The 15948-nt window shown below is 41.9% G+C and overlaps 1 protein-coding gene across 4 annotated transcripts; it reads right to left on the reverse strand.

Annotated features, from left to right (window-relative positions):
• Window positions 1-1383: 1383 nt before the first annotated feature.
• Window positions 1384-14954, reverse strand: LOC115154021 (voltage-dependent anion-selective channel protein 1). 4 transcript variants are annotated; one of them, XM_029699787.1, is made up of 10 exons: window positions 14852-14954; window positions 10267-10336; window positions 9531-9580; window positions 9023-9175; window positions 8271-8323; window positions 7835-8062; window positions 6205-6355; window positions 5956-6013; window positions 2390-2485; window positions 1384-2007 (listed from the first exon to the last, which is right to left on the reverse strand). In XM_029699787.1, exons 2-9 carry the CDS (start codon window positions 10331-10333, stop codon window positions 2394-2396), a joined length of 852 nt encoding a protein of 283 aa, XP_029555647.1. In that variant the 5' UTR covers window positions 10334-10336; window positions 14852-14954; the 3' UTR covers window positions 1384-2007; window positions 2390-2393. The 4 variants fall into 4 exon arrangements, with proteins under 4 accessions (XP_029555647.1, XP_029555644.1, XP_029555646.1 ...); XM_029699784.1 differs by having other exon boundaries at window positions 1384-2485; XM_029699786.1 differs by lacking the exon at window positions 14852-14954 and adding an exon at window positions 14635-14702 and having other exon boundaries at window positions 1384-2485.
• Window positions 14955-15948: the final 994 nt, after the last annotated feature.

The following is a 15948-nucleotide window of genomic DNA, read 5'->3' on the forward strand; positions in this document are numbered from 1 at the left end:
CACTTACACCGGGTTTCCACCCCTATTTAGCTATTTTTCTGCCATGAACTTCCCCAGCCTGGTTCTCGGCAAGACTATCTTAGTAGAAACCCAGGCCCTAGGGTGATACAATATGCATTTCTTTAGTAAAAAGACAGGTGCTGCTGAAAATACTTCCATTGTCATCAAGGCAGAGGACCAATATCTGATTCTCTGGCTAAAAAGAGTATAGCATGTCATTCTCTTTTTTGGCCAGACAGCATCAGATACATGGGCTACATATAGCAAGACAGACTGGCACTGTTTCACTCACTTGGTTGCTTTCTCCGGTGAGAGTTTCAGCCACTTGAAGGGAAGTTGGCGGGGGCACAATGCCCTTTTCAGATGCTGGAATTATTTTTGGATGAATGTGCGAAGGTAACCTACTTTTTGAAGTGATTTGTTTGACAATCAGATGAAAACATCAAGACTGGTTGTGTTCATGGCACATTAAAAGGTAATACATTTGACAATGAAATTAGGTCTTTACTATTAAACACAAGGGGCATCAGACTGGCCTCTGCCTGGGGCCTCCAAATCATTAAGTCCACCGGTGTGTGTAGCTAGCTACCTAGTTTAAATATCAACAGTACTGCCACAGCAGCATAACATTTCATTTAGCCTACATCATCAATATTCGGTCTGGTTGGCTACAGCAAAAAGACAGGTTGATCACAATCAGTAAAATAAACTGAGCCAGCTAACTAGCAGATTTATATCAATCAACGATCAGCTGATAGCCGACCCTCTTTTCCCCGATGTCATTCATGTATTTAGGAGGCACTAACTAGCTTGCTTACAATTTGTGATGAGTGTGTTGTTGCAGAAATTGGCATATGATAAAAAATGTAAAATTTTTACTAGAGGCATTTGGTATGTTATGAATTTCGAGATATCAATTCTGCAAGTAAAAAAATAAATCAAGTAGTGTGGGGGTGCCATTTCCCATTTTGAGCACCTGCCCCGTGAAAGGTATATGCACGGCCCTGACTATCATAGCCTGGTGCCAAATTTGTGGCAATGGTAGCCAGCTAATGCCATGGATGATGAAAATGACTGATCATGTTTTGGGGGACAAATTTCAGTACATTTACATTACATTTTAGTCATTTAGCAGACGCTCTTATCCAGAGCGACTTACAGTAGTGAATACATACATTTTTTTTATTTTTCCGTACTGGCCCCCCGTGGGAATCGAACCCACAACCCTGGCGTTGCAAACACCATGCTCTACCAACTGAGCCACAGGGAAGGCTAGTACGACTTAGTCATCTGTGGTAGATATGAGAATATAGCACTAAAGCAAATCCAAGGCATTTATTTTCATAATCATTATTATGGGTGAAAAAAAGCACAGAGGCATACTCAAGATGTTGTTGGTATTTATTTAACACTGTCAGGTACAGTTTGTCTGTTCCAACACAATCATCGGAAGACTACCATTCCTTGTAAAATGCATTTATCTTTTTTCACCAAAGCATTTGTATTAAGAGCAATGTTGAATAGTGTGCAGGACATGTTACCTTACCTGTTCTTTTTAGGAACAATTGACAGAGGTTTGTCTTAGACATCACAGGTGGGTTAAGTAGGTGGGTTAAGTATTGAATTACATAGAGCAAAAATACTATTTGACCAATGTAACAAAAGACAATTCACACCAACTGCACAGACAAAGACAAGTGAGACAAAAAAAAAAAAAAAGACACTTACATTTTGTCCCAAATAGCATCCTATTCCCTAAAAAGTAGTGCCCTATATAGGGAACAGTGCCATTTGGAACAAATCCTGGATGTACACAACAGGGTTTTAGAGCCTCAGAGCTACTGCTGCTTAAGTGAAGGACCACGAACCCATAATAATATATATTAGACACTTCCCTTCTTTGTCAGAGGGTTTACAATGAGAGAGCTCTCCAGTACAGAGGAATATATCACCTTCGCCAAGGAATGTTGTGTTCCAGACCAGTGTTCTGTCGTGCAACAGCCCCACCTTGTGGACAGAAAGTAAACTGTTTACTAACTCCTGCAAAGCCCTTTTTTGACCAACAGTATCTTATTTTCTCTTATCCTTATTGAAACAAATAAATAAATTAAAGTGTTTACATGATTGTAGTGAAATACAAATGCACAACAGCGCTTTCCCATTTTAACATTTTGCGGACTCTACCTTAAACTTGTTATAGTTTTATTCTAAACTGGGCCCTGTATTCCAAAATAATTGATCTGAAGTGGTCCTGTAAAAGTAGCATATCAACTGTAGCGTGATTTGACCTCATGTGCTGCCTCACCTCAACCATAGCACATCTACTGTAGGGGAAACAAGGTTGTGAGGATAGCTATTTCAATAAAATATTTGTTGTTGCGTTCCATGCCTTCTTATGCCTCAAACTCGAGTCCAAGACCGAGCTTGTGCCCACCAGCATTAATGTTTTTCCCATCCAGGAGAGCAGAGAGGGTCAGCTTAATTCCTGCAGACAGAAAGACAAGGCATCAGCAAGGGGACTTTGGCAGGAGTTACAAGTGACAAGATCAGGGCTCATTGACTGGCTGAGGAGGTCAAGTGCCTACAGTGGTTCGTCCTTTAAAAAGTTGTAGCACAGTGCAGCACAGCTTGCGTGGTGCCGCAGAATTCTACAGAAAATTATTTAAGTGCAAACCACTGGTACCATTAATGCTAGTTAGTGCTAGTTTGACCACCAGAGGGCATCTGAGAAGCCTTTGATAGCCTTCAATAGCGGCTGTACTAGAGAATGTAAAACCTTTTTTGTAAGAACATAGTATATGGGACTGATTAAGACATTTTGCTTGATTAAAATTATGGTGTTTCAATTCCAAGAAAATGGAAAAACCCTCTGGGTTTCCATTAGGAGGAAACGGAAAATATGGTGCTATACAACGTGACGGTCGGGAGTAGGTTACAGTACTGGGCTATTTAGCTAAAGAATCGCCGTGTCGTGCGGGCACACGGGAGACCGGGGTTCAATTCCCCGACGGGGAGGAAGTAGTAGGCTGTCCTTGTAAATAAGAATTTGTTCTTAACTGACTAGCCTAGTTAAATAAAGGTTACACTAAGAACATAACATTTCTACACCCTAATTGTAGTCTAAACGGTGCTAAAATAGTTGTAGGCCATTGCTTCAAATCCTGTTGCTTCTAACTTCAATATGCTCTTTAAATAAATAAGACATGCACCACTTTTAACAGCACATTAATCAACACTTTTTCAACCAGCTGTCCATCACTACTGTAAATACATTCTTTATTGTAACCACAATGTCACAAATCATTTGTATCTACATTTGAAGTCAGAAGTTTACATACACTTAGGTTGGAGTCATTAAAACTCGGTTTTCAACCACTCCACAAATTTCTTGTTAACAAACTATAGTTTTGGCAAGTTGGTTAGGACATCTACTTTGTGCATGACACAAGTAATTTTTCCAAAGTTGTGGCAAAAAATGGCTTAAGGACAACAAAGTCAAGGTATTGGAGTGGCCATCACAAAGCCCTGACCTCAATCCTATTGAAAATTTGTGGGCAGAACTGAAAAAGCATGTGCAAGCAAGGAGGCCTACAAACTTCACTCAGTTACACCAGCTCTGTCAGGAGGAATGGGCCAAAATGCACCCAACCTATTGTGGGAAGCTTGTGGAAGGCTACCCAAAACGTTAGACCCAAGCTAAACAATTTAAAGGCAATGCTACCAAATACTAATTGAGTGTATGTAAACTTCTGACCCACTGGGAATGTGATGAAAGAAATAAAAGCTGAAATAAATCATTCTTTCTATTATTCTGACATTTCACATTCTTAAAATAAAGTGGTGATCCTAACTGACCTAAGACAGGGAATTTATACTAGGATTAAATGTCAGGAATTATGAAAAACTGAATTTAAATGTATTTGGCTAAGGTGTATGTAAACTTCCGACTTCAACTGTACCTTTCCAATTACTTTTAGAGTTTGGGATGCATTTGATTAATATGGTGTTTCTATTCCAAGAAAAATGAAAAACCCTCTTGCTTTCCATTAGGATGGAACGGAAAATCTGGCGCTGTACAATGTGACGGTCGGGAGTAGGTTACAGTACTGGGCTATTTAGCCAAAGAATCGGCGTGTCGTGCGGGCACACGGGAGACCGGGGTTCAATTCCCCGACGGGGAGGAAGTAGTAGGCTGTCCTTGTAAATAAGAATATGTTCTTAACTGACTTGCCTAGTTAAATAAAAGGTTACACTAAGAGCATAACATTTCTACACCATAATTGTAGTCTATCCAATACCCAAACGGAGATTGAGTCAAAATAAAAATCTCATTGATTTATCAAGACCAGTCCACATGCTTGTTTCAGAGCAGTGCGAAACGGTGCTAAAAATAGTTGTAGGCTATTGCTTCAAATCCTATTGCTTCTAACTTCAACACGCTCTTTAAAGAAATAAGAGCTACACTAGTTAGACTCATGTCGCCTACGATAGGCCTACAGTATATCGAAAAATATAACGTGGCTCTCCGCCAATAATTACATATAGAGGATTCTAAATTAAAACCAAAAGCTGCCTCATGGGTCTCCTGGTGGTGGCCGGCACGGGTATCAAACCTGCATCTGTGGCACCGCATTTTGCATTGCGGTGACATAGACAGCTGCGCCACTGGGGAGGTCCTATCCAGAAAGTATCAAAATACAGAGAGGTGTTGGTAAAGCTATATTGTCCTGCTAATAGCCCATAATGGGATATTATAATACTGTACATGGTGTCCAGGTCTGGATAGCCTTTAATAAAGAAATGTTTATCAGAATGAATGTTTGTACTTATTTATTTTGATCCAAAGCCTGTGTGAGTCACTGATTCATGGTAATGTGTAGGTGATAATATAATGATATTTTGGAGATTATTTCGTAAAAAAATAAAAAAGTCAAGTCAATGATTGTAATCTGAATAAAGGCCAAAATAATATTTGTAAAGGCCAAAACATTTATTTCTGTTTTTAGAGGGAGAGAAACGCTGGGCCATTTGTGCGCCGCCCTATGGGACTCCCAATCATGGTCGGATGTGATGCATAATAGTGGATACAGCTGGAGAACTGCAAGGAAATCCCATTGTGCACCACTCGGGAGCCATGACCCATATGACCAATATATATTGTCCTGCTAATTACAGGGTTAATAATATCTGTGAGAATATCCAGTAATTCTAAATTAATAATAATCGCTTTGTTTAAAAAAATTACTATTTTGGAGATTATTTTGTTTTCAAATAACGTATAATGAGAGAAAAAGGCCATTCCTGAACATGGGGGGAGACTGTTACTAATTTGTAAATAAAGCCAGTTTGTTATTTAGAATGATTTATTTCTGTTTTTAGAGGGAGAGAAACCAAAAACCTACAGTCATCTCATGGGTCTCCCAGTCAAGGCCGGCACGGGTATTGAACCAGCATCTGTAACACAGTTTGCACTGCTATGCAGTATCTTAGACCGTTGCGCCACTCAGGCGCTGTACAATGTGACCGGTTGGGAGTGACCTACAGTACTACAGTAAGAGCAAAATAATCCTAATAAAATCAATCCTTAGTGTAACAACAGTTCTATTTAGTAAGTAATACTGAAGTCGTGCACAATTATCCGTTTCTATTTAGGTTTATGTCGCCTATTCATTGTCAGTTAGAGACACAGTAGGACCCAAAAGCATAGTCAGTGCTCTAACTCCCCCTTGCGCTGGTCTGGAGCAATGAAGTGGTGATGCAGAGTACTGTACTAAATTACAAATGACTTCTAAGTACCGCAGCATAACCGCAAAACTTTAGTGGAGCAACCACTGTACTGCTGTTCTGTCCTTTCTGCCCTATATACAGCAGAAAGGCATTTCATCAAGACGTCACTGGCATGGAGGAAAATGGTAAAATAACAGTTTTATAATAAATATAAAAAAATATACTCACCAGGCTTCAGAGTCTGAGTGTATCCCAGGCCAACAAGACTAGAATTGTTCACTTTGGCCTGTGGGAAACAGGAAAGTGGTCATGAAATACCAACATTTAGGATTCAATCAAAAGGTACTTAAATACAACAATGCTTCAAGAAATAATGTTAAACTGATTAGCCTAGCAGCTCTCTCTACTCGTGCCCTGAACATGACCCTAGGCAGAGGTCAAGTCTCAGCCAGTTAGGACTAGCTTGTGGCCTCTTACCGAGAAGGCTGCGTCGGCATCGATCTGGTACTTGGCTGCGATGCCAAAGCGAGTGTTGCTGTTGCCAGCGGTCCAGGCCAGGTTGACTGCTGTCTCCAGCTGGTCGTTCACCTTCTGGTAGATGGACCCGCCAAACTCTGTGCCATCATTTCTGTATGAAAAACAAGCTTATTCATCACTATGGAGGATGATACTTTGAATACAGAAGGCTGTGGGAACTAGCATGCATGTATGCATAAATATATTGCAACATCCAAATCCATTCCAATAGACATAGCATACCAAAGCCTTGTGCATTTCATTCAGAAAGATACTGCTTTTACAGAGTATCCATGATCTATACAAAAACATGAATTATCCATCACATGAATCGCAATCAGACGATCAATGTCACAATCTTAAGTATCAGACCTACAGGTAACTGCCAAAATAATGGAAACACCTGAGTAAATGAGGGATACAAAGTACATTGAAAGCAGTTGGTTCCACAGAGATGTGGTTTCTGAATTAATCAATTGACATCCCATCACGCTTAGGGTCATGTATAAAAAAAATGCAGGCCATTATTTTGCCTTCCATGGCTGTGCCTCCATAGGATGACAATGCCCCCATCCACAGGGCACGAGTGGTCACTGAATGGTTTGATGAGCATGAAAACGATGTAAACCATATGACATGGCCGTCTCAGTCACCAGATCTCAACCCAATTGAACACTTATGGGAGATTCTGGAGCGGCGCCTGAGACAACGTTTTCCACGACCATCAACAAAACAGCAAATGATGGAATTTCTTGTGGAAGAATGGAGTTGCATCCCTCTAATAGAGGTCCAGACACTTGTAGAATCTATGCCAAGGAGGATAGAAGCTGTTCTGGCTCGTGGTGGCCCAACGCCCTGTTAAGGCACTTTATATTGGCGTTTCCTTTATTTTGGCAGTTACCTGTATATATATCAAGGATGAGCTGTCAAAGGATTAAAGAGCAACGTCTCAGAGCTAATTGACCTTGTCAAAACAAGTGATCATGACTGGGAGGACAGGTCACAGCAGGAGGTTAGCTTACTATACTATCCTTACTGTCCACCTTCCTCTTCTGACAAAGCCCTTTCACAAATCCCATCACCGTGGTATACAGTGGTACTAAAATAACTGCCAGTCTGCATCTGAGGGGGCCAGAAAGAGTGCCTAGAGTTGCTATTGTCCAGACAAGGTCAGCTCTCAAAGAGCTAGACACAACATTTTACTCACTAGTGGTTTAAAAGGCTTGGTTGGTTGGAGCATGGTAGGTCTGATAGATAAATGTGTATGTGACCAATAACATTTGATTTGGTGCTTGCAACACTCAGTTGAGGGTATTACTCCTGAATGAGTCACATAAACAAAATGCTTCATCACTGTAAATCGACCCTAAAGACCATGTTCAGGGTCCTTAAGCACCATCACTGGCTTACTGTCATTGTTGTTAAGGCCGATCACTGGCTTACTGTCATTGTTGTTAAGCCCCACGTTACTGGCTTACTGTCATTGTTGTTGTTGTTGTTGAGCACCCGTCTTACTTCCATTGTTTGCTGAAGCGCGGAGGCCTACCTGAACCACATTTCCGTATCTATTCATTTAATTCCATCTACTTACACATTCGTGTGGAGCTGGAACTCGTCGGTCTTGTAGCCCACAGCAAAATTGCTCTGGGTGACCCTGTTCTTCCCAGCCTCGAAGGTCATCTGGTAGCCAGCCAGCCAGCCCTCGTAGCCCACCACCGCCACGCCGTGCACTGCCGTCCCGTTGATGTCATAGTCCACATCACACCCCAGGTTGATGTGCTCCCTCTTATAGCCGGTCTTGATCTTACCACTCTTCTTGCTGAAGCAGAGACGTGAGTGATGGCGGAAGGACAACTTGTCAGTGTGAGGTAATACAGTGTCAGAATGGCAAGATACATCCAATGACCTATATTGAGCAGGAAATTCCTTTTCATAATGTATTGTGTGATGACTTTTTTCAATTCATTAACAATGTGAAGCAATTAAATGCTACCTTCACTGAATTAAATTGGATAGTCACTTCTTACCCAGTGTTTGGCGAGAAGGAGGAATCAAACGTAAATTGAAGCCCTTTGGCCAACTGAGGGGAGAAAAACAGAGAGGAATGCATTAATGAATCAGAATTAAAGAGTAACGTTCTTCTACTACTCCCTTCTACTGTAGATGTGCTGGGCGGTACCACCTCAAGGCTTACTATAAAAGAAGGTGACAGCGTGCCTTATTTGGCAATGGTCTTGGTAAGTGGAGTGTGCCAATATATTTAGCATGATGCTTCCTTGCCTAAATTCAAGGTTTTTGCTTACCGTTTCATACACATCTATGTGCTTTAACGGAGAAAAAAAAAGTAGGCTATGAAGATTATACGTTTATATTCGTAGCTACAACCATCGTATCAACGAGTAGATTTTTCCCCCAATTGCTATGACTGATTGGAGGCTCAGTCCACTGAAACACAGTTCACTCATATTTCAATGGCTGGGAGTTCTAATCCACATGTAGCAGATGATTTATTTGTTCATCCTTTATTTACAGTAGTCATCCCGTGCCCACACACTTCTAATTCTGAAAAGTTAAAGCATACCTGTGAAAGGGTTCGCCCTGGTAGTAGTTGTATGTTTTTATACAGTTAATTTGACCGTTAGAAAAAGAGGTACTGCATAAATACTGCAATGTGGGTTGGCTTGAGCCCCTAATCTTAATTGTCAAGGTGATAATTGTATTTTTCTTCCCAACACCACAATAAACACGAGTCCTGATCTAAAGAACACCTGATCCTGACCTGGTCCTCCAGAGTGATCTCTGTGCCCAGAGTGTTGTCAGTGTTCCACTTCTCAGTGAAGGTCAGCCCGTGCTCCGCCCACTTGTACTTGGTCTCCAGGGTGCCAGCCACTTTGCTGGTCTCCGTGTTGGCAGAGCCTGTGCTGGTGAACTCCTGGGATCGAAGTCAAACAGAGGTCAAAGGTGAGATGTGATCACGTTATATAGCAGTGAGGATTTGGATGGTTGAGGATCACATGGGCCAAAAATGATCAGTGTGTAGACTATGTGTTTGAATGTATTCGAGTATAAATATGTTATAGTTTCTTTTCCTTTGCAGCTAGTGAAATAATCTAAAGTGAAGCTGACAATCACAGAGGTCTTCCACAGTTGTCAATGAGCAAGACAACTAGAGGCCCTCTAAGTTGTATGGTGACAGAGGGCTAGATAACTACTTAATTTATAGCACTGAGTCAAGTGCCTCTTTTGGCTCCAAGGGGTAATCGGACCAACTCTGCTGTGGAACTCACCAGTCCATTCTCTGACTTGGTTTTCAAGTCCAGCTTGATGAGACCAAAACCTGAGAGGCATGGAAGAAAATTAAATCAAACTGTTGTAATTACAAAACATTCTAAGAGTGCTCTTCAAACTGATGATACATTTATGTTCAGTTAATTCTTTTCACTAACATTCCTGGCAATCCGTAAACACGTGGCTTCTAATTATTTCCATAATACACATGCAGTCTCATGGAGACTTATTTTACCACCTCAAACACATTGTTCAAACCACTGTTCAATAAATCCCTCTGTCTGAGAAATACTAGCCTAGAACTACATCTATTAGAACTATTACATAACATTGCCTGATTGAGTGAGTATTGATTTGATGTGGTTTATACGCTAGAGTACATTGTCATATCAGGCGTCAGCCACGGTTCACAGCCCCAGCTTGCTTCCCATCCCCCTCTCGGAATCAGTGTGCTGGTCCACTGGGCAGTCCCACCCTTGCCTAGGAAAGTACTATGGCTAACCCCAAGTGCTAATTAAGGCCCATTTAACCAAGAATCCTCATAGTACAGCCTGAGCCTCACTGTCTCTGTGCAGCTGTGTCTCCCAGTCAATACACTGCCCAAGGACAGCCAGTCTAAACTAGAGGGTTCACCAAATAGATATAAATCTAGGCTAAAGTCCATTCCTCATTCTCTGCAGGACAGGAGCAAAGGCTGAGTAGATGGATAGTGAGTAGAAGTACTGCAGTGCTCACCGTATCCCTTAGTGAAGACATCCTTGGCGGACTTGCCAAGGTCAACATAGGTAGGAGGAACGGCCATTATCTGTTTAAAAAAATACAAAAATTAATTAGAGCTTTGTGTTTGGCTAAAGCACAAACATAGAGCAATGAGACATATTTCAAAGGATGTATAAATGTGAAACAGCTGTTCTGCCCACTATGACTAATTTGTTCCCTTTTGAAAGGACGGGCTGTGGTCTATCTTGGTTTAGTTATAAAATATTTGGCACAAGCCAATGACAAAGAACTAGTAGTGTGCTGGGCCTTCAGTGATACACCAAGGAAGGTTGGGGAGAGAACACTGCTGGTGGGGGACGTGGGAGAGAAGAGGATGGATGGAGGTCATTGATGGATAGGGTGGGCCGATTGGGGAAGCAGGCAGGCATGCGCACACCCATGCCTGGACGGACTCACCCGTTTGCTCTGACTCGTCAGAAAAATAACACTTGCCGGGATAGAGATTTCACAACAGTCAAAATGAACACACTGGACTGGGCCATCTCAATAATTGACAAGTGATTTCTAAATTGCAGATTAGATAAGTTTTATTATTGGTTTGACGACCTCCACTCCACAAGAACAAGTGGGCAGAGATTTCCATGTTAAATAACATAAGAAAACACCTGCTTGTTGCAGATTACAAAAAGGACGCTGGCAGATTGTTGGGCGGTTTAACGGACAAAGAATAAGCCTAATTCTGGAATTAAAAGCATTTTCAATTGACATTCTCCATTGATCTTGAATTTTAGTCCAAGACTAGGCTTAAACTGCACACTTATTCTCTACCCATGTGTGCACAATGCTAATTTGCAAATAGAGTATAGCCCAAAGACTTATTTTGTACATCAGCGTGTGCCACATAGCCTACAGCCACAATAACTTCAGGGCTCTCGAGTGGCACAGCGGTCTAAGGCACTGCATCTCAGTGCTAGAGGAGTCACTACAGACACCCTGGTTCAAATCCAGGCTGTATCACAACCATCCGTGATTGGGAGTCCCATAGGGCGGCGCACAATTGGCCCAGCATCGTCCAGGTTTGGCCGGTGTAGGCAGTCATTGTAAATCAGAATTTGTTCTTAATTGACTTGCATAGTTAAAGAAATGGTTCAATACATTTTTTTTTTTTAAATGTAATCCTTCAAACGCTATTCAAATCACCACACCTTGACAAGGTAAAAATCTGTCGTTCTGCCCCGGAGCAAGGCAGTTAACCCACTATTCCCCGGGCGCCGAAGACGTGGATGTCGATTATGGCATCCCCCCGCACCTCTCAGATTCAGAGGGGTTGGGTTAAATGCGGAAGACACATTTCAGTTGTACAACTGACTAGGTATCCCCCTTTCCCCTTAATCTTTGGTGCGGCAGGTAGCCTATTGTTTAGAGCGTTGGGCCAGTAACCGAAAGGTTGCTGGATTGAATCCCCGAGCTGTCAAAGGTAAAAATGTTGTTCTTCCCCTGAACAAGGCAGTTAACCCACTGTTCCCCAGTCATTGTAAATAAGAATGTGTTCTTAACTGACTTGCCTAGTTAAATAAAAATGTACCTGTGTTCTCCCTGTGGTAAATAAACGCATGATTTAGTGACACCCAACACCAAGCATTACACAACCCTTATTTCATCACACTTTGAAGTTAAATAATACGAGCCTCCACAAGCCAACAATCTAACTATAATCTCTGGTGACCAACAGGCACTTGCTCAGAGGGGCCCACTGGGAAGGGGACAGGAAGTGTCAAGCATTCCAGAACACATACATTACACACATCCCGATCTCTCTCACACACACAAATAAGTATTGACACTAGTGATGCACTGATGACATTTTTGGCTGATACCGATATCCGATACTTTCCTTGCCAAGAAAACAGACACCAATACCCGATATCTAAATTTTAGCGGCCTTTTAAGCATTTTTGTAAAGTTAAATAGTTAACACACACACATGGACGCAGCGATCTAAGGCACTGCATCTCAGTGCAAGAGGTGTCACTACAGTCCCTGGTTCGAATCCAGGCTGTATCACATCCGGCCATGATTGGGAGTCCCATAGGGCGGGGCACAATTGGAAGACCGTCGTCTGGGCCGTCATTGTAAATAAGAATTTGTTCTTAAACTGACTTGCCTAGTTAAATAAAGGTTACACACACCACACTGACAAAAAAGTAATTTTGTTGGCATTTACGCATGTCCCCATAACCAGTAAAACAATCAAAACCTATTTCTATGGAATGCCGTTTGGGTCTTTGTGTGTCAAAAAAGATATGTCAAATAACACTTTTTTATGTGTCAAATAACACGACATAATCTGTTTCAGTAGCTATGGTTAATTAGCTAACTATATAGCTAGGTGTCACCATCTAAAATAACCCTAATTTATAAGGCAGTTTTTATTTGATTAATGGTGGTCGGACCCATCTATGAAGGCAAACCGCAAATTCCACTGTTGTGCCCAATTCTTATTGTGGCTAGCTTCACAATACATAACCCGTTCCGGTCAAGCCTCACTAGCCAGATGAAGCTAGCTGGCTGCTTATAACGTTAGCTTTGGGCAACAGGGTTAAGTAGCTGGCTAGCTATTTATTTTCATGAACTGAAGTTCAATTTCAATAGGCGAACAACAAGTGACCACCTAGCTAATACTTACAAGGATTCCTAAATCATTGCTAAGAATAGTGAAAATGACTGCAGTTTCTACTGGTCATTGTTTTCAGGCTGGTTGTATTGGTGCTAGCTAGGTACCAAGCTAAAGCTAGCTACCCCAGAAGTTGCGGTCAAACAAATAATGCTTTATTACCAACACATCCGTTCGTGGCCGGTGTTTGCAGACTTTTTGTACAGCTTTAACAGTGCTACTGTATCTTTTTGACATGCAAAGACCGGCGTTCCATAGAATGTATGTCGTGAAGCTAATAGCAGTGACGCTATTACTGTGTAACTCCGGTAGGGCAACATCTGAAAAATAGCACACTTGGTAGTGTGTACCGGTGCTCCACCAGTCGGCGAAAGCCAACATCACCCACGACAGAGAACGGTTGATTGTCAAGGCAATGAATTCCATTATCTTGGCTTTAATGGATTTCACATTTGAGTTGTCTCGCTGAAATGTTATTACTCTTTCAAATGACTGCTCGATCCACACAGCAGACATTGTGGGCTAGGTTAGGAATGCTGTGTTGTACATGTAGCGCAAATTTTTATGTGGTGTCATTACATCATGCACCTATGTTATGTAGGTATGCACGGTAGCTTTGACATGGGTTTTTAACATAGGTGTTAAACTAGACATCAGGCCGATACAGATGTTGGCATTTTGAGCTAATAATCGCCCTATTCCGATATGTTCACCGATATAGCGCGCATCCCTACAATTTCTCTAAACATTGCTTGTTTTGTCAAACTGAAATGAGCCGAACTATTAGAATTTTAGCAACCAGGAAATGGCAGAGCGATTTCTGCATATTGCACCTTTAAACATACTCTGCCTATTGCTCAGCCGTTGGTCCTTTTGACGTAGTGCGTTCAGATTTCTATCACCTGAAGCATGCAGCAGAACCATGTAAATAAGTGCATGAGCTTGGCTTGTATGCATTTTCATCATGCGCACATGCTTTGACGTTTATATAAAAAGGTGCAATATGCAGAAATCGCTCCACCATTTCCTGGATACAGAAATTCAATTGTGTAGATAATAATTGTACCATCTAAACCGCTGGGAAATATATTTTCAGCTGTTTGAAGTTCATTTACAAAACCGAAAGTAAAAAGAGCAAAAGATAAACTTAACGGGAAGCATAGGAATAGTGCACATAGAACAGATCTACGGCTTCTTAGACTAGATTTCAATGACAAAGAAATGATCTAGATTTGTCAATTTGGTCGGGTCACTCAAAAAGTTACATATTGCAGCTTACCTGTGGAATTATTTGTTAGATTCCTACCTGAAAAAGGACCAACCGCACGGACAACCGGTAAAGTAAGTTAAAATATCATTTTATTCGACATTCTGGCTTGTAAATTAGAGGTCCTGAGAGAGAACTTTCCTGATTCAAACGCTCATTTCTGCCGACATAGATTTCAACTCAACGTCGGGTTTCCAGGCAACCTGGCTACGTGATGCCTAAGGGGTTATGAAGCAAGGTGGCAGAAAGAAGCATCACTGCTTGGACATCTTAAGTTTCCTTGATAACTAGCTAGCTAGCTGCTGGGGTTAGCAATCAATTGGTAGACAACGGGACAATTGCATACCTTGCAGAATCGGTGGTTATAGCTTGCGGTTTTAATCAATTTACAGAGGAAAATAGCTAAGCTCAATAAATCCAAATAATTGTTGGTCACACTTACAGTTGACCTCAAGCAGGGTATTAGCTACTTGAGGCCTTGTTCAGTTAGCTAGCTAACATAGCTGCATGCCTATCAGCACCTCTCCTCCTGGGCTGCTTCTGATTTCGCGGTGGATGCACGTGCCGTCTCTTAACATTTAAGCCAAGAGGTCAATGTCCATCACAACAGGGATACAATAGTGCCCCATAATAGGCAACAGTATTACATTTCGACATACCTCTGTCAGTGGTTTCCAATCCTGCCTGAGAAGGATCCTGTCAACTGGACAAAGGGAGGGGTAAGAGGAGGTGCTACAGCGTCACGCAGGCGTGTGAAAAAAGCCTTCGCCTCTTGCATTATTTGTGGCGCACGCGCTGTTGAACCCGCCGCCGTTTACAACAGATCTCGGATAATCTCTTCCCACCTCATCACATATCCCCACCATTATGTGCTTATACCCAAAACCGTCCCTGGGCAATGAGTGCATTGCACAGGAGAAGAGCCAGGATTTGTGACATTGAGAGCATCCTAACTGGTTGCATCACTGCCTTTGACCGCACGGCACTACAGAGGGTAGTGCGCACGCCCCAGTACATTACTGGGTCCAAGCTTCCTGCCATCCAGGACCTCCAGGCGGTGTCAAAGGAAGGCCCTAAAAATTGTCAAAGACTCCAGCCACCCAAGTCATAGACTATTCTCTCTGCTACGGCAAGCGGTACTGGAGCGCCAAGTCTAGGTCCAAGAGGCTTCTGAACAGCTTCTACCCCCAAGCCATAAAACTACTTAACATCTAATCAAATGGCTACCCAGGCTATTTGCATTGCCCCCCCCCCCCCCCCATTTTACACTGCTGCTACTCTGTTATTATCTAAGCATAAGTCACTTTAATAACTCTACCTACATGTTTATATTACCTCAATTGCCTCGACTGACCGGTGCCCCCGCACATTGACTTTGTATCGGTACCCCTGTATATAGCCTCACTATTGTTATTTTACTGCTGCTCTTTAATTATTTGTTACTTTATTACTTATTTTTCTTTACGTATTTTTCTGAAAACTGCATTGTTGGTTAAGGGTTTGTAAGTACAAGCATTTCACTGTAAGGTCTGCACCTGTTGTATTCGGTGCATGTGACAAATACATTTTGATTTGATTTTAAGCACTCATCTCAGTCGACCTATGTAGGGCATTAGCTGCATCCATCCCCAGCAAATGTGTTAGTGTCAGGCCTATGCATAGTGGAAAGAAACAGTCTTATTCATGATGAAAATATTTCGATAAACGTTTAGGGATGAATGGCATTTATATCAAAAACGCTGTAGGCCTCGTCGTG

Source organism: Salmo trutta, chromosome 19, assembly GCF_901001165.1.
Source record: "Salmo trutta chromosome 19, fSalTru1.1, whole genome shotgun sequence".
NCBI lineage: Eukaryota > Metazoa > Chordata > Actinopteri > Salmoniformes > Salmonidae > Salmo > Salmo trutta.

Coding starts and splice junctions, on each gene's coding strand:
- LOC115154021 (XM_029699787.1), bottom strand. CDS start 10,333: ATGGCCGTTCCTCCTACCTATGTTGACCTTGGCAAGTCCGCCAAGGAT. Junction 8,324..9,022: donor AGATCACTCTGGAGGACCAG/GTCAGGATCAGG, acceptor TTCTCCCCTCAG/TTGGCCAAAGGGCTTCAATT. Junction 8,063..8,270: donor TCCTTCTCGCCAAACACTGG/GTAAGAAGTGAC, acceptor TCTCTGCTTCAG/CAAGAAGAGTGGTAAGATCA.